This window comes from Ochotona princeps, chromosome 12 (assembly GCF_030435755.1).
Source record: "Ochotona princeps isolate mOchPri1 chromosome 12, mOchPri1.hap1, whole genome shotgun sequence".
In the NCBI taxonomy this organism is placed as follows: domain Eukaryota; kingdom Metazoa; phylum Chordata; class Mammalia; order Lagomorpha; family Ochotonidae; genus Ochotona; species Ochotona princeps.
In genome coordinates, this window is record NC_080843.1 from 42,636,920 (window position 1) to 42,660,155 (window position 23,236).

The window sequence follows — 23,236 nt, forward strand, 5'->3', positions numbered from 1 at the left end:
TTTTTAGACCACTGTCTTCTTGTGCAAAATCAAGCCCTGCTGGAGGCCAGCCCAGCCAAGTTCGGAGCTCGAGAAGGGTGTGTGGAGTCGGCGAGAAGACAGGAACACTGTCACTTGGTGCCCTCAATTAACAGTTCAAGAAGCTGTCTTTTTTGATTTACCCAGCCACATCACATGCTTCTGCACAAACCCTTAGTTGTTCTATTTTTACTTCCTGACTAAGGGGCCATGCACAGACATTTGGCCATTCTGTCTGTACTTCATGGTTAAGCAGGTGCCCCTAAAGATAATTCTGCAAAATAATATATTCATATTCTTCAAAGCAAACCATTGCTCATTCTTCAGTAGTAGCCATGGAACGATAGCCAGGACTCCAATTGGAGCAAAGGCACATGAGATTACCTGCTAATCAGTAATACATTCCTATTACATTTCTATTTCTACAATTTACCCATCATTTAATGGGAAAAATAAGTCGCAAGGGAAAAAACATAAACATTCAAGACACATGTTTCAAATATTAAATCCCCCTACAACTACAAGCTCTACAACCCCATAAACAATAATTAAAAGCATATCCGTATTAATAAAAGTATTCTTAAATTACTCTAGCCAAAAATTATAAAAAGTGGCTGAAACAGATATTTTCTTTTTTTTTTTAAGATTTATTTATTTTATTACAGCAGATATACAGAGAAGAGGAGAGACAGAGAGGAAGATCTTCCATCGGATGATTCACTCCCCAAGTGAGCCGCAACGGGCCGATGCGCGCCGATCCGAAGCCAGGAACCTGGAACCTCTTCCAGGTCTCCCACACAGGTGCAGGGTCCCAGTGCTCTGGGCCGTCCTCGACTGCTTTCCCAAGCTACAAGCAGGGAGCTGGATGGGAAGTGGAACTGCCGGGATTAGAACCGGCGCCCATATGGGATCCCGGTGCGTTCAAGGCGAGGACTTTAGCTGCTAGGCCACAGCGCCGGGCCCCAACAGATACATTTTCTATGCTTCAAAGAACTGCAAGGACGGGCTAGCCTTTAAGATCACGCTGTTTATCGCCATAGCAGTTTTGTCTCATACTCCCATCACTTGCACTAATATTTAGGATACATATCAAGCCCTTTCCTGGAAGGTGTGCTACATGTCTGGGCCAGATTCTGAGGCAACAGTTAGGCATACAATAAGGTGTCCAGAAATGGCATGGGCTTAATTGTGCTCCTGTGTGTAAGCTGTTAAAGACCCACTCACCAAGACATTATCAGCAACATTAACTCCTAAGCTCACATCGGTTGCAAAATCCATCTCACAGGGGCAAACAATGCCTCAATGGATTACAAAGTTCTTAGTGGGGTAGTTGAATGTTCATGCAAAGAGGGTGAAACTGCACTGAGGTAATTGGAGAGACATCCGCCAAGCCCTGCCTCACAGCTGGAAGCTTCTTGCAGTCTTACCAACAGGGGAACTGTTGTCTTAATACGTTTGCGTCATTCCATCCACTGCACGGACCCCAGCAAAGCCCTCATCGTATCTCCTAGCCTCAGGAAGTAGCCATATGTCTGCTTCTTTACCTCTTGTCTTGTACCTTGCCCAGACTTCCTGTCTCAGCTCTCCTATACACTGCACTTTGGCTTGGGAACATCAGGCCCTCCCACTACATCTGTGCTTCTTCCAAAGGTACCACATGATTGGCAATGGCCACCTTTCAGTTTACACTCATTTTCTATCTCCAGACATCCCTGACATCAATATGATCTGTCAGCACATCTTCTCACTAGCTTTGTATTGGAATATTTTATTTTCCAGAGCCTCTAATGAATGGCCACACATACACCTTCCTTTCAATGGCAGTGAAGGTATTATTTGCAAAAATGAAGCTTTCTGTTGAAACTGAATATAGTTGTTCTCAAAATGCTATGCAGACAGCACTATTAAATCATCATCATCTAAAATATATTTAGATCTAGAACTGTGTTTTAAAAAGTACTTGTTAGGGGCTGTACCATGGATCAACAGGCTAATCCTTCACCTCCAAGTGCCTGTATCCCATTTGGGTCCTGGTTCATATTCCAGCTGCTCTACTTGCGATCCAGTATCCTGCTTATGGCCTGGGAAAACAGCTGAGCACCCACATGACAGATTTCAAAGAAGTTTCCGATTCCTGGTTTCAATTTGTTCAGCTCTGGCCACCATGCCATTTGGTGAGTGAACCAGTAGATGAAAGATCATTCTCTTTGTGTCTCTCCTTCTTTCTGTAAATATGCTGTTTAAATAAAAATAAATAAATCCTTTAAAAAAGTGATACTGGATAAACCAGCAAATGAGGAGACTGGCATGTACTGGGTGATGCAAGGCTAGATTTTCAAGGATTCCTAAACAGGGCACCTCTTCTAGTGCTCATGGATATAATTTTGTTCCCCCCATTGGAAAAGTGAATTTGTTGAGAGAGACAGAGAGAAAGATCTTCCATCTGCTATTTCATTCCCCAAGTAGCTGCAAAGGCTGTAGCTGAGTTGATCCAAGGCCAGCAGCCAGGAGTTATTTTCCAGGTCTCCCACATGAGGTCAGGATCCCAAAGCTTTGGGCCATCTTATAACTGCTTTCCAATGCCACAAGCAGGGAGGTAAATGGGAGGAGGAGCAGCTGGAACACAAACTGCTACTCACATGCGCTCCCGGCACATGCAAGATAAAGATTTAGCCACTAAGCCATCATGCCGGGCACTCATGGATATCTTCTACTTGTTTTTTTCTCCCCAGTCTCTGAGTTTTGGGGAGAAAAATTAACAAATGGAAGTGAAATAGTACTCTTTCTATCTCACCTTCCGGTAACAAATTTCAGCACATGCTGCTTCAATTTCTTCAAACATATTTATCACTATACTTGTAGAAAATCACTGCTATAATCATTTATAGTTCACCAATGCACACCCATAAACAAAGAGCTGGAAAGCTTCTAGTCTTATCATATCTTGGTTATAAGAAAAGCAAACAAAAAAAGGATTCAACATAATTTATATTGGTGATTGTAATTCTTAAATTTTCAAACAGTACTGGTACATTTGGGACATCACTTATCCCATTTATAAATTCATCATTATTTGTACATTAATTTCTCGAAATGCTCTTGTTAATTCAGACATTTGAAGTACTTGAGAAGCAGAATAATATGTAGAGTATACAAGCACAATTTCAAATGCTCAGAGATACTTAATTTGGCCAAGTTTTATAAATACAGACAGAAGCAAACTTTTTTTTCAGAGGCCATTAAAAGTGATTCTCAGGGGGCAGCTATTTGGCCTGGCACTTAATGCTGCTTGGGATGCCTGAATTCCATGCTGCAGAGCTTGGTTTGTGTCTGAGTACCACTCCCAATTCCAGCTTCCTGCTCATGTGCACCCTAGGAGGCAACAGGTAATGGCTGAAGTAGCTGAGTCCCAGTCACCCACATAGGACAAGCAGATTGAATTCTTGGCTGGTGATTTTGACCTGGCCTTGATATGGCCAAACACTGCAGGTATTTCTGGAATACATCAGCAAATAGGGGGAGGAAGATCTATGTCTCTCTAAAATAAATGTAATAAAAAATTTAAAATGATTTTTAAGCTCTGTCTACTATAAAATGAGCTGAATAAACAGCAATTATAAATATACCTTACATTGATTTTTAAAAAATTATTATTTGAAAGGCAGAGTTATAGAGAGAGGGAAGGGGAAGGATGGGGAGAAAGATTTTTCCATCCCCTGGTTTACTACCCATATGGCCCAATGACCAGGCTGAAGTCAGCAAACAAGAGCTTCATGCGGGGTACAGGGACCCAAACACTTGGGCCACCTTTCACTGCTTTCCTAGGTCACTAGCAGGGAGCCAGATTGGATATGGGTACTCAAATTGATGCCCATATGGAATGTTGGCACTGCAGGTTTAACCAGGTTCTGCCATAAAGTCGGCCCCATTACATTTTGTTTAAAAAAGTTCCATAAAATTAAATTCATTTTCACTGCTTTCTTATGGAATGCGGTCTTTGAGTTATAAAAGCAATCATTAAGTAGTAATAATTTTTGGTTCCTGGGCTGCCATTGTGCTATTCTGGAGAGAGTAAGAAGGCTCTGACACTGTGGCTTTGCTGAAGTCAACACAAGACAATGTGTAAACAACAAAGCTCTTTTACTATGCCTTTCTAATTGCAATGAGTCACGTGGTGATGTGAAAATAGAGTTTTAATAGAGCTATTTGATTCATTGAAATACTTCAGGAAACGAAAAGCTTTTTCTTATTTCTTAAACTATTAAACGTTTCAATACTTCAGAAAATTGCAAAAATACTACAGAAAAGATTTTTAAAGTGTAAAACATTAACCAATTATTTTAAATTTCCATTTCACAAGTCTGACTTATAATCTTCCATTTGCAAATTATTCCTATTTGCTTTAGGTACCAAGACTACACCAGATTTAAGCTGAATTATTATCTTTATGCTATTTATTTATTAAAACTAAATTGTTATGTTAATGTTATTTAAACAGTTGAAATAAGGTAGGTATTATCTGTTTCTCAAAAACAGACTCAAACTTCATAATAAAACCACTCAGGAATGATATTTAATGAGATTTTTAACTTCAAACTTTTATGTGGTACTCATTTTTTCAACTTATATAAAATGAGATTTTGCATTTTGAACAGTACAGATTTAGAAGCATAAGGGCTCCTCACGTCCCCTCCTCATCGCCCTCCTTTATGATTTTCTTTCCACAAATTATTACAACAGCACAAAAGTTCACTTTTCATTAACAAGCTTAGTTTTCCAATATAAAAAGTATCATGACATAGCAAGTAGAGGAAAAAGCAAAAAAATAACATAAAGGAAACCTAAAATAAAAACCAGAAATAGTATTGTTACTCAAGAGCACTGAGGCATGCTATAAATAGCAGTTAATTCCAGTATGCTAACATGACTTACAAAAATCACATTTTTTCGTGTTCTGTGTATTAGTTGCCATAGATCAGAGAAAACATGTTTGGCCTTTTGGAATGGGATTATTTCACTAAACATAATGGTTTCCAGCTGGGATCACATTGTTATAAACAGAAAGATTTAATTCTTTTTTTATGACTGCCTTGTACCCCAGAGTGTACATGTGCCACATTTTCCTTATCCAACCATCAATTGATAAGTATCTGGGTAGGTTTCATTAGCTATATACATGGGGTTAAAGGTAACTGTATCATAAGCAGATTTCATTTCATTGGATCTATTTCCACAGGTGTAATGGAGGAGTCACACGTAAACCTATTTTGGGGATCTGAGGAATTTCCACACTACCTTCCAGGGTGCTTGCACTAGGTTACAGTCCCACCAGCAGTGCATTAGGGTACATTCTGCTCCCACATCCTGACCAGCATCTGCTGTTTTTTGATTTCTGTACGTTGGCCATTCTCTCTAAGGTCAGGTGGAACTTCATTGTGGTTTCTATCTGTATTTCTCTGATGGCTAGAAAACCTCAGCATTTCTTCATAGGTCTGTTAGTCACAGAAATTTCACATTTTGAAAAGTACTTGCTCAGTCCTTTACCCATTTTTTAAAAATTATTTATTATTTAACTTCATTAATTACATTGTATTATGTGACACAGTTACATAGATACTTGGGTTCTCCCACCCCTCCCCAAACCCTCCCACCATGGTGGATTCCTCCACCTTGTTGCATAACCACAGCTCAAGTTCAGTTGAGATTCCCCCATTGCAAGCGTATACCAAACATAGAGTCCAGCATCTTATTGTCCAGTCAAGTTCAATGGCTTCTTAGGTATACCCTCTCTGGTCTGAAGACAGAGCTAGCAGAGTATCATCCCAGTCAATTGAAAGCTCCAACATACCATCAGCAAAAATTTACATCATTATGGAATTAATTGACATAGTAATGAGTAACCAATATGTTAAAAGTAAATGTGATTTCTTAACCACATTCTGTGACCACCTCACCTACACTTCAATTTTAGTTTATACACAACATATAACATTCAAAACATAACATGTTACACATAACATCATATCATCTTAAATTAAGGCAAACATGTGGTATTTAACCTTTTGTGATTGGCTCATTTCCCTTAGCATTATGGTTTCCAGTTTGGCCCATTTGGCCACAAAGAACTGCATTTTGTTTTTTTTAATAGCTGAGTAGTATTCCATGGAGTAGATGAACCATACCTTTCTTATCCAATCCTCTGTTGATGGGCATTTTGGTTGCTTCCATGTTTTTGCAATTACTGATTGTGCTGCTATGAGCATAGGAGTGCATGTTGGTTTCTCATAAAACAAGTGTTCTGGATATATTCCTAGGAGTGCTATTGCTGGATCATACGGTATGTTGAATTTGAGTTGTTTGAATATTCTCCATACTGATTTCCATAGAGGCTGTACCAGCCTGCAGCCCCACCAGCAGTGGAGCAGGGTTCCCTTTTCCCCGCAACCTCGCCAACAAGTGTTGTTGGTGCTTTTATTCATGTGGGCCAGTCTTACTGGCGTTAGGTGGTACCTCATTGATGTTTTAATTTGGATTTCCCTTATTGCCAGGGAACTTGAGCATTTTTTCATATGTTTATTTGCCATTTGGGTTTGTTCCTTTGTGAAGTGTTTGCCCATTTCCCGTGCCCATTTCTTGAGTGGCTTGTTTGTTTTGACATTTTGGTTGTTTTGTAGCTCTTTGTATATTCTGGAGATCAGCCCTCTATCACCTATGTCGTGTGCGAAGATCTTCTCCCATTCTGTGGGTTGCCTTTTTACTTTGTTGATTGTTTCTCTAGCTGTACAGAAGCTTCTTAGTTTGATGAGGTCCCAATTGTTTATTTTGGTCTTGATTTCTACTGCATTTGGAGTCTTTCTACAAACTCTTCAAAACAATAGAAAAAGAGGCAACCCTTCCAAACTCATTCTATGAAGCCAACATTACCTTAATCCCAAAACCAGACAGAGAACTAACAGAGAAGGAAAACTACAGACCTATCTCTTTGATGAACATTGATGCTAAGATTCTCAACAAAATGCTAGCCAACAGAATTCAAAAACACACCAGACAGATCGTTCATCCAGATCAAGTAGGATTCATCCCTGGAATGCAGGGATGGTTCAACATTCGCAAATCCATAAATGTGATACACTACATCCAAAAACTGAAAAACAAGAATCACATGATAGTATCAATAGATGCAGAAAAAGCTTTCGACAAAATCCAACACCTCTTCCTACTAAAAACCCTAACCAAGGTAGGCATAGATGGAAAAATCCACAACATAATTAAAGCCATATATGAAAAACCCAACGCCAGCATCATACTGAATGGAGAAAAGCTGGAACCCTTCCCACTGAGATCTGGAACAAGACAGGGATGTCCACTTTCTCCACTACTATTCAACATAGTCCTAGAGGTACTCGCTGAGGCCATAAGACAAGAAAAAGAAATCAGAGGAATCCAAATGGGAAACGAAGAAGTCAAACTCTCACTATATGCAGATGATATGATTCTTTATGTAGAAGAGCCAAGAGACTCAATACAGAGACTGCTAGAACTTGTACGAGAGTTTGGTAGAGTGGCAGGGTACAAAATTAATGAACAAAAATCAACAGCCATAGTGTATGCGAACAGCCCCAAGATGGAAAAAGACTTAACCAGCAAGATACCATTCAAAATAACAGAGAAAAGTATGAAATATCTGGGAATAAATCTAACCAAAAATGTAGGAGACTTATTTGAAGAAAACTACAAACTACTTAAAAAAGAAATTGAACAAGACCTCAAAAGATGGAGTAACATCCCATGCTCCTGGATAGGTAAAATCAATATCATTAAAATGTCTATACTGCCAAAAGCAATATATACATTCAACGCAATCCCAATCAAATTGCCCAAAACATTCTTCATGGAACTGGAAACAATGATCCAAAGGTTCATCTGGAAGCACAAAAAACCACGGATAGCTAGAACCATCCTGAAGAACAGGAAGTTAGCAGGGGGAATCACAGTTCCGGACCTCTGGACATACTATAGGGCAGTGGTTATCAAAACAGCGTGGTACTGGCACAAAGATAGAGAGGAAGATCAATGGAGCAGAATAGAAACACCAGAAGGAAACCCACACAGATACAGCCAAGTAATCTTTGACAAAAAGACAAACAACAATCCAGGCAAATGGGAAGGTCTGTTCAATAAATGCTGTTGGGACAACTGGTTAATAGCCTGCAGAAACAAAAAAATAGATCCACATCTCTCACCATACACTAAGATCAGATCTAAATGGATAACAGATCTAAACCTACATCCAGAAACCTTCAAACTTTTGGAAGAAAATGTTGGAAACACACTGGAACACTTAGGGGTAGGCCCTCACTTCCTAAAAAAGACTTTACCCATTTCTTAAGTGGATTATTTGTTCTGTTGATGATGAATTTCCTGAATTCTTTGTAAATCTTAGTTTAGTCCTCTATCTTTTGTGTAGTAGGCAAATATGTTCTCCCATTCTGTTGGCTAACTCTTTTTACTGATAATTTCCTTTGCACTACAGAGGCTTCTTATCTTTATGTAATCTCATCTGCTTACTTTTACAATTGTCTGGGTTTTGGAGAGCTTTTGCCTAAGTCTTTGCCTATGCTCATATCTTAGAGTGTTTCCAAAGTTTTCCTCTAGTAATTTGATAGTTTCAGGTCAGAGATATAAATCCTTGATCCTTTCTGAATTGATTTTTCCATAAAATGAAAGGTAGGAATATTGTTTCTTACTTCTGTAACTTCAGATACAATTTTCCTAAAAACCATTGTTAAAGAGACTGTCTTTCCTCTTTGCATTGATGCTGGTTCGCTTGTCAAACAAAACAGTTTACGATGTGTGATATCATAAATTTCTTCTTTGTTCCACTGATCTTCAGGTCTGTATCTATGTAGCACATGGCTGTTTTAACTATTTCTGCCCTATAGGCCTGGCGCAAAAGTCCTCACCTTGCATGTGCTGGGATCCCATTTGGGCACCAATTCTAATCCCAGCAGTCTTGTTTCCCATCCACAAGCCCTGCTTGTAGCCAGGAAAAGCAGTAGAGGACGGCCCAAAGCCTTGGGACCCTGCACCCGCGTGAGAGACCCAGAAGAGGCTTCTGGCTCCTTCTGATCAGCGCAGCTCTGGCGATTGTGACCACGTGGGGAGTGAATCAATGAATGGAAGATCTTTGTCTCTCCTCCTCTCTGTTTATCTTACTTTCAAAAAAAATAAAAAATAAATCTTTTTTTTTTTTTAAAGTCTGGTATTGTGATACTTCCAGCTTTATTTTGTTGTTGATTTGTTAATTTGCAGGTAATTTTTGTCCCATGGTAAAAATGTTCCACATGTGACTGCAAATAATGTATCTTCTTGATGCACTGAGTACAAAATTTATTATAGTAGATTCGTCCATTTTGAAATAAAATATTTACCGTTACTAATTCATTGAATATAAAACCAGTTTCAAGAAAGAGTCAGTTAAAAATCAGTCATTTAATTGCTGATTTGTTAATTTCTTTTTTTTTTAAAGGATTTACTTATTTTTATTGGAAAGGCGGATATACAGAGAGGAGGAAAGAAAGAGAGGAAGATCTTCAGTCCGATGGTTCACTCCGCAAGCGGTTGCAAAGGTAGGAGCTGAGCCAATTCAAAGTCAGGAGCCAGGCTTCCTCCGGGACTCCCACATGGGTGCAGGGTCCCAAGGCTTTGGGCTGCCCTTGACTGCTCTCCCAGGCCACAAGCAGGGAGCTGGATGGGAAGTGGAACTGCCGGGATTAGAACCGGCGCCATATGGGATCCGAGGGCATTCAAGGCAATGACTTTAGCTGCTAGGCCATGGCGCCGGGCCCCTGATTTGTTTTTAAAAACCAATTATAAGATGTTGCAAGAATTGCATTTATAATATAATGTCAAAAAATCAGAGGTAAATGTATAAGAAGATGTATTAAATAAATACTAAAAAGGAGAAAGAATTTAATATTAAAATCAATAGACTTCAAAGTCAAACGCCTAAGGAAGATGATGATTAGCAAAGAAATGTTTAATTTAGTAGATTTAATAGTCCTGCACAATTCAAACCTAAAGGGATTTCAAACTGTATAAGAGAAACAGAATCAAAAAAGGAATGAACAAATCAGGGGCCCAGCGCTATAGTGTAGCAGTTAAAGTCCTCGCCTTGAATGCACCAGGATCTCATATGGGTGCTGGTTCTAATCCTCGCAGTTGCACTTTCCATCCAGCTCCCTGCTTGTGGCCTGGGAAAGCAATTGAGGACGGCCCAGAGCACTGGGACCCTGCACCTGTGTGAGAGACCTGGAAGAGGTTCCAGGTTCCTGGCTTCGGATCAGCTCAGCACCGGCCGTTGCACTCACTTGGGGAGTGAATCATGGGATGGAAGATCTTCCTCTCTGTCTCTCCTCCTCTCTGTACATCTGACTTTGTAATAAAAAAATAAAATAAATCTTAAAAAAAAAAAAAACCGCATCAGAATATCTAACTTTTGAATGGAAAATCTAACGCTCTGCAATACTTATGCTTACTTCTAATATTATTTTGTATTTTGTTTAAAAAAAAAAAACAGATTTATTTTATTTTTAATTGAAGGACAGAGTTCCAGAGAGAGAAAAAGAAGCAGAGAGAGAGAGAGACAGAGAGAGAGAGAGAGAGAGAGAGATTCTGTCCACTGGCTCACTCCTCAAAGGGCCACAACGGCCAGAACTGTGCTGAAGACGTAAGTCAGCAGCTTCTTACGGGTCTCCCGTGTGAATATAGGGAGAACCCTGGTTCTCCTTTGTCACCTCCCAGGCGATTAGCAGGAGCTTGATCAGAAGTGGAGTTACCAGGACTCAAAAACAGTGTTCATATGAGATGCTGGCAGAGGCTTAGGATGCTACATCAAGGCACTGATCCTAGGTGCTTTACTCTAAGATTTATTTATTTTCATTGGAAAGTCAGATATACAGAGAGGAGGAGAGACAGAGAGGAAGACCTTCCATCTACTGACTCATTCCTCAAGTGACTGTAATGGCTGAAGTTGAGCTAATCCAAAGCCAGGAGCCTAGAGCATAGAGCCTCCTTTGGGTCTCGCACACGGGTGCAGGGTCCCAAGGCTTTTGGCTGACCTCAACTGGTTTTCCAGGCCACAAGCAGGGAACTGGATGGGAAGCAGGCCCGCCATGATTAGAACTGGCACCCATATGGGATCCCATCACGTGCAAAGCGAAGACTTTAGCCACTAGGCTATCGCGCTGGCTCCCCTAGGTATTTTATTCTTAAATTGCATTTCTACTTCATTTCTAGTTATGGTGTATTTATAAAGTTTTTTCAATTTATTTATTTCTATCTCAACTTTTTTAATTTTCAATATTTTTTGTGGCTAATTAAGATTTTATTTTTATTCTTATACCAATTCTAAAATGATCCAATAATTCTATTCTCTTCCCAAAGGATAGAATCTAACTAATCAATCATTCGCTTTTTTTCCCTTTTCTATATTCTGTTGTTTAATATTTTAGTGTTATCCTATTGTTCACAAATTCATTTTTGCTACTTGATTTTTAAGGTATTAGTTCATTCATTCATTTGAAAGGTATAGTTGCACAGAGAGAGGGGAAGGGAAGAGATGAGAGATCTTGCATAGCTAATCCAATCCCCAAATGGACAAAACAGTTGAGGCTGCACCAGGCTGAAGCAAGGTGTCTGGAACTTCTTTCCGATCTTTCACATGTGTGGCAGAGGCCCATGTACTTGAACCATCTTCCATTGCTTTTCTAAGTATATTAGCAGGGAACTGGATAGGCAGTAGAACAGCTGGGATGAAAACCTGCACTCATACAGGATTCCCAGGCTTAATTCATCGCACCTCAATGCTAGCCCTGTTACTTTATTAAAAAACCCAAAATATTGAAATCTAATGACCTAGCTTTCTATATGACAAGTCTTTCCTTCTGGAGGTAGCCTCATTCTTGCTGAAAAATATCCTTCGGTACTTGTTTAAGTGAAATCATAAACTTGATGTTCAACTGAAAGTGTATGTTGTTAGGCATACTTCTGGGATTAATGGTTATTTTCCCTCAATATTTTCATGATCCTATGCAAATTCTCTGGCACTTATTGTTGCTGATCTGAGAGTCTCAGCTTAATCTCTGTTCTCTTCTTTTTTCTCATTTCATCTCTGTCTTTAAAACTTTACAGTAGCATTACAATATATTTTGGTGTAGATTTGTCACTATTTGTTCTATTTTGGGATTAATATTCTTTTTCAATCTATAGGCTATCCATGCCTTCCAGTACTAGAACAATCCTAGTCATTATTTCTCTGAACAATTATTAACTCTCATTTTATTTTTTCTCTGACTTCTTAAATTGTGTTTAGACATATGATGGAACTTCTCATCCTGTTGTTCATGTCTGTGAAAAGCCCTATTATATTTCCCATCCCTTTATTTGGCTGATCTGCAGCCTATGCTATTTTTCCTCTAGTTCATTATTCTTCAAATGCATAAGCTATTCTTTGTTCACTAAATGTGTTTGTTTCATTTCAGTGGTTATCTTCTTTATTTCAAAAAGTTTTATGGCTCTCCTTTCAAATTCACCAGTGCCTTCTCTTCTCTGTTATTCTTTGTTATTAATTTCTCCTAATTTTAAAATCATGCTAATATGCATATTTGATGGCCTCAACCTGTTCTACTATTTTGAGTTCTTAGAGTTCCATTTGTTCTAAACGTCATATCTGGTAAGTCACTCTCATGAATATTTGCTTTTATATAACTGTGGTTTTTGGCTTCTAATAGTGACCTCATTCAGATAAGACAAGGGCTGTATAAGGTATTGCTATAGATTTGCTTTTCAAGATTGAGGTTTCTACTAAGGCCTATAGGTAATTCATTCATACTGGGTTGGTATTTACGTTAATTTAGCTCCTGGTGGTCGTCACCCCTGCAGATCCTATCAACACGGTCCGTAGACATCTGCATCTAAGCCATGCTGGCATTTGATTTCTCATATGTTTGAAAGTCTTCACACTCAAAATGCAATCACTCTAACAAAATCAACCCAGGGAAGACACAAAGGGAGGGTTCTGCTTTATGATGCAGTTAGTAATAGGTGCCGTCACACACAACACATTTTTCCAAACTGCAGTTCACAACAAGAGTCTCACAAAGCAACTAGCAGCACAATAACAGCTGGCCATTTATTTAGGAATACTAACATGACACATTGTCCTGAAAGTCCAACTCAACAAAACAGCCTGCTGTCACTTGCACTAAGTAACTGCCGCCAATGGCCAATCAGGGCTCACCAGTTATTCTGTATCGCCAAGTGTCACTGAGAACATCTTAGTAGTTTTCCTCTTTCCTCCAAAAAACCCCCAAACATTTCTCTGAGGACACTCTACCTTGTGTCACATGCGGCATGTACGTGTGTGTGTGTATCCTAAGATTTATAAATCCCACATCTAACCTTTTTGCATGGACATTTATCTCTGCATTTCTGGCTGACACAGGTGACATGCTTGTTGTCCTCCTCCCACCCTCACATCCCAAGTTCTGATGATTCATCATGTCTCTGGGCTGGTGAGCAGAACATTGTAGTCTATTAGGACAGGGAACACTTGAAGATAATCCTTAATGCAGAGGTCTCAGCAACAGCATCTCGACCTCAAATATACCCATGACCACATCTCTTGTCCTGAAACGGACACTAAAATCCAGCACTGGATCACTAACGCTTCTTTCTATTTGAAAGTCTCCTTGGAATATAAGATATAGTCTCCTCATTCTGGCTTGACTGCCTTTTTTCTTGCATGTTCACAGATCTCTGACTATAATTTATCTTATTAAGACCTGGATACATGAATTCAGCAAAAAAAGGGAAACATGGTTACCTTGAAAGGCAGGCTTTAGTAACAGCACCATGAAGATTCTCATTAGGATACTGGGACAGCCTCCGAGCCATACGCAAGAGCTGTCTTGTAGAAAGAGATGCTGCCAATGACTGTGCCTATGAAAAAACAGACATCTTGTTAGAGACTTGTTTCAACTTGCTAAAAGTCCTTTCAAATGGGCTTCTGTTAGGGTCCATTATTTCTGAAGGACAAGGTCAAACTTAAATGTGCTATTAATGTGTTACCAATAAACAGAAACCAATTTACACTTAAATCCTCGAAGACTAGTATTAAAAAAATTTAGAAGTACTTTTCAATTAAATACATTAAAATATTTGATAACGGGCTCAGCATGATGACTCAACGGTTAAATCTTCATTTTGAAGCACCAGGATCCCATATGGGCACTGGTTCATGTTTCCGCTGCTGCACTACCCATCCAGCTTCCTGTTTATGATCTGGGAAAGCAGCAGAGAATGGCCCAAAGCCTTGGGACCCTGCACCTAAGTGGAAGCCCCGGAAGAGATTGCTGGCTCTTGGCTCCTTGCTTTGGATCAGTTCAGCTCCAGTGGTTGTAGCCATCTCAGGAGTGAACCAGCAAATCGAAGATCTTTCTGTCTCCCCTTCTCTCTATAAATCTTATCTGTCTTTCCAAAAGAAAATCTATGTGTGTGTGTGTCTGTGTGTGTGAGTGTGTGTGTGTGTATATATATATATATAAAATTTAAAAATACATATGCAGACAGAGAGACAAAGAAAGAGCAAGCTTTTATCTACTCTGGACACCCACAATGAATGGGCTGAGGTCAAAGCCGGAGCCAGGAGCTCAATCGAGGTTTCTCACATGGGTGGCAAGGACACAACCACTTTAGCCATCACCCCGGCTTCCCAGCACCTGCACAGGTAAGTAACAGGAGTCAAGAGCCAGAAGCAGATTTTAGACACCTCACTATGATATGAGATGTTGGTAATATATTTGGCATCTTAACCACTTGATTAAACCCTTTTCTCCAGGTAGTTTAGTTGTTTCAAGGATACACACACACACCTTGGCAGTGGGGGGTTGGTTACATGGAGGAAGGATGTTATATAACGCAGCTCAGACCAAATCCACAAATGGCCTTAATGTGATACTGACTTTATTTCTTCCCTCTGCTTTTCCAAAACCAATCTGCTATGATATCTTGAAAATGCTTAAAGCTTTAAGGAAATCTGTGATTTATGAAACAGAGAAAAAAGAGATGTGGACAGCTTAAACTACTGACCACAAGGCTCTCTGCCTTGTTATCACCTAAATACCAGTTTGCTACTTATAATCTCTCCTCTACTGATAGAATAATTCCACTTTGTTTTTTAACATGTCCCCAAATTTCACTAATAGTGTCACCAGTATACAGTAAGAACACAACTACTTGTGGACTTGAACTTGAAATTCTCCTGGCAGGCAGCATAACACAATGATAAAGTTTACTGGCTTTGGAATTAGACAAATTAAGCTCCCACTTACTAGTTGTGTGATGCTGACAAATTAATTAACATCCCCAAGCTTCAATTTCCTCATCTTTAAAATGGCAATAATGGGTGTGTGTGTGTGTGTGTGTGTGTGTGTGTGTGTGTGCTGGTACGATGGCTTAATCGGCTATTCCTCCGCCTGCAAGTGTCAGCATCTCATATAGGTGCAGTTCACATTCCAGCTGTTCCACTTCCCATCCAACTACCTATTTGTGACCTGGGAAAGCAGAAGAGTATGGTCCAAAGGCTTAGCACCCTACACCCATGTGGGAGACCCAGAAGAGATTCTTGACTCCAAGCTTCAGTTCAGCTGAGCTCTGGACTTTGAGGCCGTTTAGGGTGTGAATCAGCAGATAAATGATCTTTCTGTCTCTTCCTCTCTCTATAAAATCTGGCTTCATTTTTTAAAATGTAAAATGACAACAATAACCCCTCACTTGTGGGGATTAAATCAGAAAGTGAGTCCATGGAACAGGGGTCATTGTATAAGTAGAATAAGTCACGCACTGAAAGAGGGAAATCACGTGATCTCAAGTGTGCAATCTGAAAAAAAAGAAAGGATGATCTCACATAACTTACAGGTGTAATGGCGATTAGTAAGAGCTGGTGAGAAGAGGGAATGAGGGGGAAGATCATACAAGGTTACAGATAGGAATAATAAATTCTATCACACAGTAAGGTATTTATGTTATTGCACTGTATATTCCCAATCAAAAAAAAAAAAACTTGAAGCTAAGATTTGGGTTGTTTAGTACAAAGAAATGTTAACAAGACCCCACCTTTTTTTCTTTCTTTCTTTTTTTTTACCTTATGCTGAAATCAGTTCTAAATGGATCAAAGATCTAAATCTACACCCAGAAAACATCAAACAGCTAGAGGAAAACATGTGAAGCACTTTGACTTTCTAATAAAAATAAAATAAAATCTTAAAAAAAAGAAAAAAGCTGATGCAAAGAAAAAAAGCATAGGCAACATCACCAAAAGCATAGGCAATCAAAGCCAAAATAAACAAATGGGACTACAAACTGAGAGGCTTCCGTATAGCAAAGGAAGCAATCAAAAAAGTGAAGAAGCAACTAACAGGAAAGGAGAAAAGGTGCACACTACACAAGAGATAGGGCAGTAATATCCAGGATTTACAAAGAGCTTCAGAAACACAGCAAAAAAACAACCCTTTTCCAGCAAAGAAAATGAGCAAACATTTTTTGATGTATTTATATCTATTAGAAAGGAAGATGTACAGAGAGAAAGATCTTCTGTCCACTGATTAACTTCCCAAGTGCCCACAAAAGCTGGAGCTAAGCTGATCCAAAGCCAGGAGCCAGGAGCCTCCTCTAGGTCTCCCAGATGGGTGAAGGGTCCCAAGGCTTTGGGCCATCCTCTACTGCTTTCCCAGAACACAAGCAGGGAGGTAGATGGGAAGTGGCGCAGCTGGGACAGAATTCAACACCCACATTGATCCTGGCAGATGTAAGGCAAGAACCTCAGCCACCAGGCTACTGCATTGGGCCCATGAACTGGTACTTTAAAAGAACAAATTCAAATGGCTTGTAGACACACAAAAAATGCTTAGGCTACCTATCTATTCAGGAAATGCAAACAAAAAAACCACTCTGAGTTTTCATGTAAGTCCAGTGAGAAAAGACTATATATATATAGAAATCTACTAACAGTACCTGCTGGAGAGGATGTAGGGGAAAAGGTACCCTATTCCATTGCTGGTGGGAGTGCAGACCAGTGCAGCCACTATGGAAACCAGTATGGAAGTGCTCAGACAACTGAAAATTGATCTACCATATGGCCCAGATTTTCCATTCTGGGGATATATCCAATTGAAGTGAAATCTGCATATGAAAACATGACCTGCAACCCTGTATTTATAGTAGTATGGGTCCACAATAGCAAAAACATGGAAACAACCCAGATGCCCAATGAGAGAGGAATGGATAAAGAAATCATGGTATACTCCATGGAATACTCCTCAGCTATGAAAAAAGAATAAAATCCTACCATTTGCAATAAAGTAATGCCAGTTGGAAATGATTATTCTCAGTGAAAAAAACTAGTTCCAAAAGAGCAAACACCATATGTTTTCTCTGATATAAGGCAATCTTCATTGTGTATGAAAAATACAAAAAATAAACATATGGGTAAACAAATATACACATATATTCTCAGGGATGATCCATACAATGGAGTCTAGAATATCCGGAAGTAAAGATCATTTGAAGTTTGCTTCTCCACTCCAGAATTACAGCAGTCTCAATGAAACTGTTAAACATATCTTGACAATTTGATACCAGATTTTCTGCCATTGTCTATACCTACGATGCCCCATACCTATAAAATGGTATTATTTTAATAACAATAAAAATTCTTAAAAGTTTAAAAAGGCAATGTTAAATGTTAAGCCATCCTGACTGGATGATACACATTGCATATACATACGGAAGCATCATATGGTACTTATACTAATGTACAGTTTTTACATGTCTCTTAATTTTTTTTTCAGTTAGGAAAGAATGATTTTGAAGCACTGGACACTGGCCACACACAGTTCACGTTCACAAACAGCAGACTATTATCAAAACAGTTAATCTTTCCAGGATGAAAACCAATTGCAGCAGGAGCTGAGACATGCCCATTAGCCTAAACTTACTGAACCAAGTAATTACATGCCTAGTTCCTAACATTAGGAAACAGCGGGTCTCACTGACAACCAGAGAAGAAAAGCACTTTTGAAGCACCTGGATCATGAAGAGGGCAGAGTAGTCAGGGTGAGTATTAAGGAGTGATAATGGCAATACAGTTATCCCGAATTCTTAAAGGATTAGAAGAAAAGATTCTGTGAAATTACTACAGAGTTAGGAATGGATGAGGGAGAAGGTCAAGGATGCACTGTACATCTGCTTCTTCCCAGGCTTCACTAAGGTCATCTCTATTTGCCCCAAAGAAGAAAAAAAATAGCTCCATCCTCAGCTATGTTAGTCCGCTATAATTAATATTTCAAAAACATAGAATAAAACAGAACTTTGGGAACTATGTTAGGAACATAGCCACCGCATACTCTTTTTTTCTCTAATAAAAAGTATACTCCTTTTTCTCTTTTCCTAATTAAAAAAAAAAAAAAACCTAAGTTTGATGGAACTCTTACAAGAAAATATTTCATCCATGTTGTTTATAACAGATTTGCATTCTAGACATAGAGACAAGATTTAAATAAAAGAAACCATAAATTATAACTCAAAACAGCATATCATTCAATACTAAAATAAATGTAGCACTCAACAACTGCTACAAGGTCTTAAAATGTTTAAGTGGGAACCAGAAATGCTGGGATCAAAGGCATGAAAGCCATAGGAACTGAAATACATGGAGAACATGGGGAAACCAGCCTACTCTACAAGAAGGTTCTACTGGACTCCTTGCTCTCAAATGAGAAAGGATCTATGGATGACATTTTACTCAACCTGATTCCTAAAAGCAATGTGAAAAGTAGTAGCAAGATTTTTAGGAAGACTCATCTTGTAGTAGAATTTAAAATTGCTATAGAGCAGAGAGAATTGACACAGGAAGCAGAAAGCGACCTCATTTAATAGACCTATATTTAAAATCCTACAATAAAGGTGTGACAACAAGGTTGGAGAGACAGGATGCAACACATGATTCAAAGGATTTGACGATTGATTGGCTATGAGAAAGGGAGAACTGGGCCTCAGCGTATCTGGATTGCTACCAACACAGTTCTGTAAAATTTTGTTTTATATTTTGTTAAGAAAATGGTTAAGAATGATGTAATACCATGGTTTTAATGATCAGGAATTACTTCAAAACTTACTGTATATGGGTGAAATGATCATTTATCCATTCAGTTATTGTTTATAGCCATTGCCTATATTCCCACTAAACTAGAATCTTTTAGCTGTTACTTATTACACTTCTTACTTGGTGAAGCACAAAGCCTTTTTACTGTAATGCACATTTAAAATATGTTATCTTGCAGACTAAAAATAGAAAGGAAGAAAGAAAAGAATATTATATTCTTAGAATTGTATCTATGAACTATGCTGAATTTGTTTTAAAAATTTAAAAACCTAATATTCTGCTGATAAGACTAAACATACCAGAAGCTAAATATGTCTCAGAAATATCTTTAATGCCTACAAACATGAAAAATTCCTATTTTAATCATGGAAAATCCTTAATAATTAACTCCAACACAGCATTCTCATAACAGGAATCCCATTAAAACAAGATAACTTGATGGGAACCACACAACCTCGTTCTAATCTCATTCTAAGCCTGGCACTGAATTCTGCCTTCACATTCCATTCCAACAATCACTAAGCATTTCTCATTAACTTTAGGAACATCAGTTGACTAAACTGATGGCACCAAATGCTTTACAACAATGTCTAGTTCCCCTAAAAGCAGAACTATACTTAGAGTTGATTCATTGATAATATTTGCTCACTTACTACCTTTAAAAATTGAGAATATACTTTCATTTACAAATTTCTAATATATTTAATATATAATATCAAATTCCTATTTGCAGCTTTATCTTACAAGGCACAGTCCCTTGGTTACCATGGTTATGCAATGTAAGAGAATACCTCAAAGTGTTTTTATTAGCTTGCTTATTAGTATCTAAGGCTTAAAATACCAAAGCTTTAATCAGAAATGGTTAGAAGTTGTTTTTCTTCCTCTTAAGGAATTACCCTTTTCTAAAAACCATGCTCTCCAGACAGAAAGGGCTAAAGAAATCTGTTAATGAATTGGAAATTAATCAACTTATTCATTCATTTACTTAAGATTTAGGTATCTACAAAGTGCCAGGCATCGGGCTGAGAAAATGAAAGGAAGACAAAGGATGAACAAGATTGAACCTCAATCCGTTCAAACACTGAGGAGATAAACACATACTGTACAACAACAGTAACAGATCAATAAAGAAGTAAATGTCATGAGGCATGAGAGCAAGCTAGAGACAGAGGTTACTCCTGCCTGAGGGGTCTGAGAGCGAGCTGACAGAGCAGAGAAATAGCAACCAGCTCCCAGGGAGAAAGAATTAGTCCAGGCAGTATCTGAAGCAGAGACATTCAAACACAGCTGTAGTTTTAAACAGAAAAAAGCTAAAAGGGAAAGGGGAGAGGGTTGGAAAAGCAGCTTATTTAGGGGCAGACACTAGTGAGCTTGAGGAACAGCAGGGAGAGCAATATTCAGCTGAAAAGAATGAATAAGAAGACACCTATTTGGACACGAGATGCTGCAGGTAATTAATAGGGAGCCTGTGACCCCTCCCTCTCAAGGCATGCATATCCTAATCTCTGGAACTTGCCAATGTACTCTATGGGAAACTGGACTTTGCAGATAAGATTAAAGACAAGCTTAAGGATGATGAGACAAGGAGATTATCTTAGATTGCTCTGCTGGTCCCACGTGCTATCCTATGCTGTTATGCACCACGTAACAACTGAGGATGCTTCTGAAATACATGTCATTAGATAATTTTGTATTTATTCAAATATCATAAATGTATAGTCTGTTACAACCCTAGGGAGTATGATATTTAAGTTTCCAGGACCATGATGACTAAAATAACACAAAATTAAACCTAGTATAAGATAATTACACAATCAAAAGATACCATAAGTATAAAAAGTATGAAGCTGCAGCTGGTAGAACACAGCATACTGTTTTATAACAAGTCCTATTCAGTAAGCAGGAACTTATTTTAAAATAAGAAATGTAGTATACTAAATATACAGATCAGTAATATAATCATTTGTTATTATCTGGTATTATTTATTGTAAATGACTGCATTCATTATGACTGACATCCAGGTTTGCTTTTACCTGCATCAGAATCATAAGATCATTGCATCATAGTATGAATTGCAATAGCCACATGGTTACTAGATGGGAGATTTTTCAGCTCCTCTATAATATTATAGGGTTGGAATTTCAGGGTGGCTAAACAGACATTCAGCATTCACTGCCTCTTCCACAGAGAAGAACCTAATCAACAATGAAGCAGCTGAGTCATGAGGTATATGCCTGAGGAAAAACAGCAGAAAGTAGCAAGAGAATAACAGGAATTCTGGAACACAGAAACCTGGTGAGATTACAGAGAGAGGAATACTGTCAATCGATTAGCAACCATGGCTTTAGTCCCATGGCTGGCAGAATCCCCAGTGTACAATAAAGGTAAACAGAAGAGCCTCAGCAGAGACCACCCTAGCTCAGATGAGCAATCCTAGCTCTTGAGCTGTGAGTCCCAGAGTCATCACAGACCAGGAGCCCAGCCAGAAGAGCTACCTGGAAAATGCATAGTAACTCTGCTTCTATGAAGCAGCTCACACAATCCCTACACCCGCCAGAGCATTACTTTAAGGATACCACTGCCAATGTGGTCCGTCATTCACCAAAGCTTTGCTATGCAGCTCCTGGTACTATATCATGGTAAGGAAGGAAGGCAGAGAGAGATCGGACATAGACACAGGGAAGAAGATGAGGTGAGGTGGAGACAGAAGCAAGACTGAAATGATGGGGTCAGAAATCAAGGAATGCCATAGGCAACTCAAAACTGGAAGATGCACAGAAAAGACTCCCCGCTATAATCTCCCAAGAAGTACCACCCTGTGGACACACTGATTCTGGCTCTATGATGCTGATTTCAGATTCTGGATGCAAAGACAGTGAGAAAATAAATTATTTTAAGTCATAAATTTCTGATAATTCATGACAACAGCTATGGATATTAATAAAGCTCCTTATGATGAACGAATGATTGGGGAAGGGAGCAGTAAAGAAGAAATAACACTATTTCAGGGAAAAAGATTATGGAATCTGATACTAGGACAACAACTGTCTATAGATACAAGAACAGATGAGATATCAAGATGCTAAACTGTCAAGATCTGCTTTCAGATTAAGCAAAGACAGCAGGGAAGCAAGGAACTGACAACGATGCCAAGGTTTTCTAACTTGGGCAATATGGTAGATAGCTTTTCTACAAAGTCAAGAAATTAAATTAGAAACAGGAATAGATTTAAGAGACAAAGACAGTTTTGTTGTATAAGATATATTGAATTTATACTGATCTCACATCATCAAGATGAAAAGTAAACACACACACACACACACACACACAAAAGCCCTAATAGTATACATTTCCATGGTTAAACATTGTAACTTTCTCATGAGAAACCTGGCACTAATTCCCTTTTATAATTAATGCCAAGACTGACAGAGTTGGAGTGACAGCTTTATATCTTTCTACCAATCCACCCTGGGGTGGAAATTCTGATTAATTATAAAAGGTAAGTCAGAAGTTGAAAATACAAAAACAGACCTAACCTATAGGTGGTATTTGAAGCTGTAAAAATAGGTAACATTGCTTAGCAGATGAGCTGGTGGGGAAACAGAACAGACTTCCATGAACAACGAGTGCTGTTCTGGAACTAGAAGTCGTTTTCTGCAACATAAGCCATGAGGAGCTGGAAGAAATGTTAAAACACTAACACTAAAGGAAAAAAAACATATGTGTACTGCAAATCGTTAAGTGATAAAAATAACAGTTTAAGAAATAGACTTCACATCACTGAACTCTAAGAAGCCTCAGTATGTCAATACTAGAGAATCCCATGGAAAAAAAGCAGGCATACCGTTGGATCTTGGGTCTCCCTGAGTTTGTGAGTAAATGACAACAACTTGTCCAAAGCTTCCTGAGGTGTGTTTGGGACCTGTATTATGAGAGAATTGAGGAAAAAAAAGAGAATAAAATTGGAACATCTCCTCAAATAGAAAGTGACACTT

The 23,236-nt window shown here is 38.7% G+C and overlaps 1 protein-coding gene across 1 annotated transcript in view; it reads right to left on the reverse strand.

Annotated features, from left to right (window-relative positions):
* The window catches only part of VWA8 (von Willebrand factor A domain containing 8), a 355,373-nt gene that overhangs the window by 200,793 nt on the left and 131,344 nt on the right, over positions 1 to 23,236 (reverse strand). Inside the window, exons 16-17 of the mRNA XM_058670689.1 lie at positions 23,086 to 23,163; positions 13,904 to 14,019 (exon numbers count right to left, since the gene is read on the reverse strand). Coding sequence (XP_058526672.1) covers positions 13,904 to 14,019; positions 23,086 to 23,163 — 194 coding nt within the window. The remainder of the gene's footprint in view (positions 1 to 13,903; positions 14,020 to 23,085; positions 23,164 to 23,236) is intronic.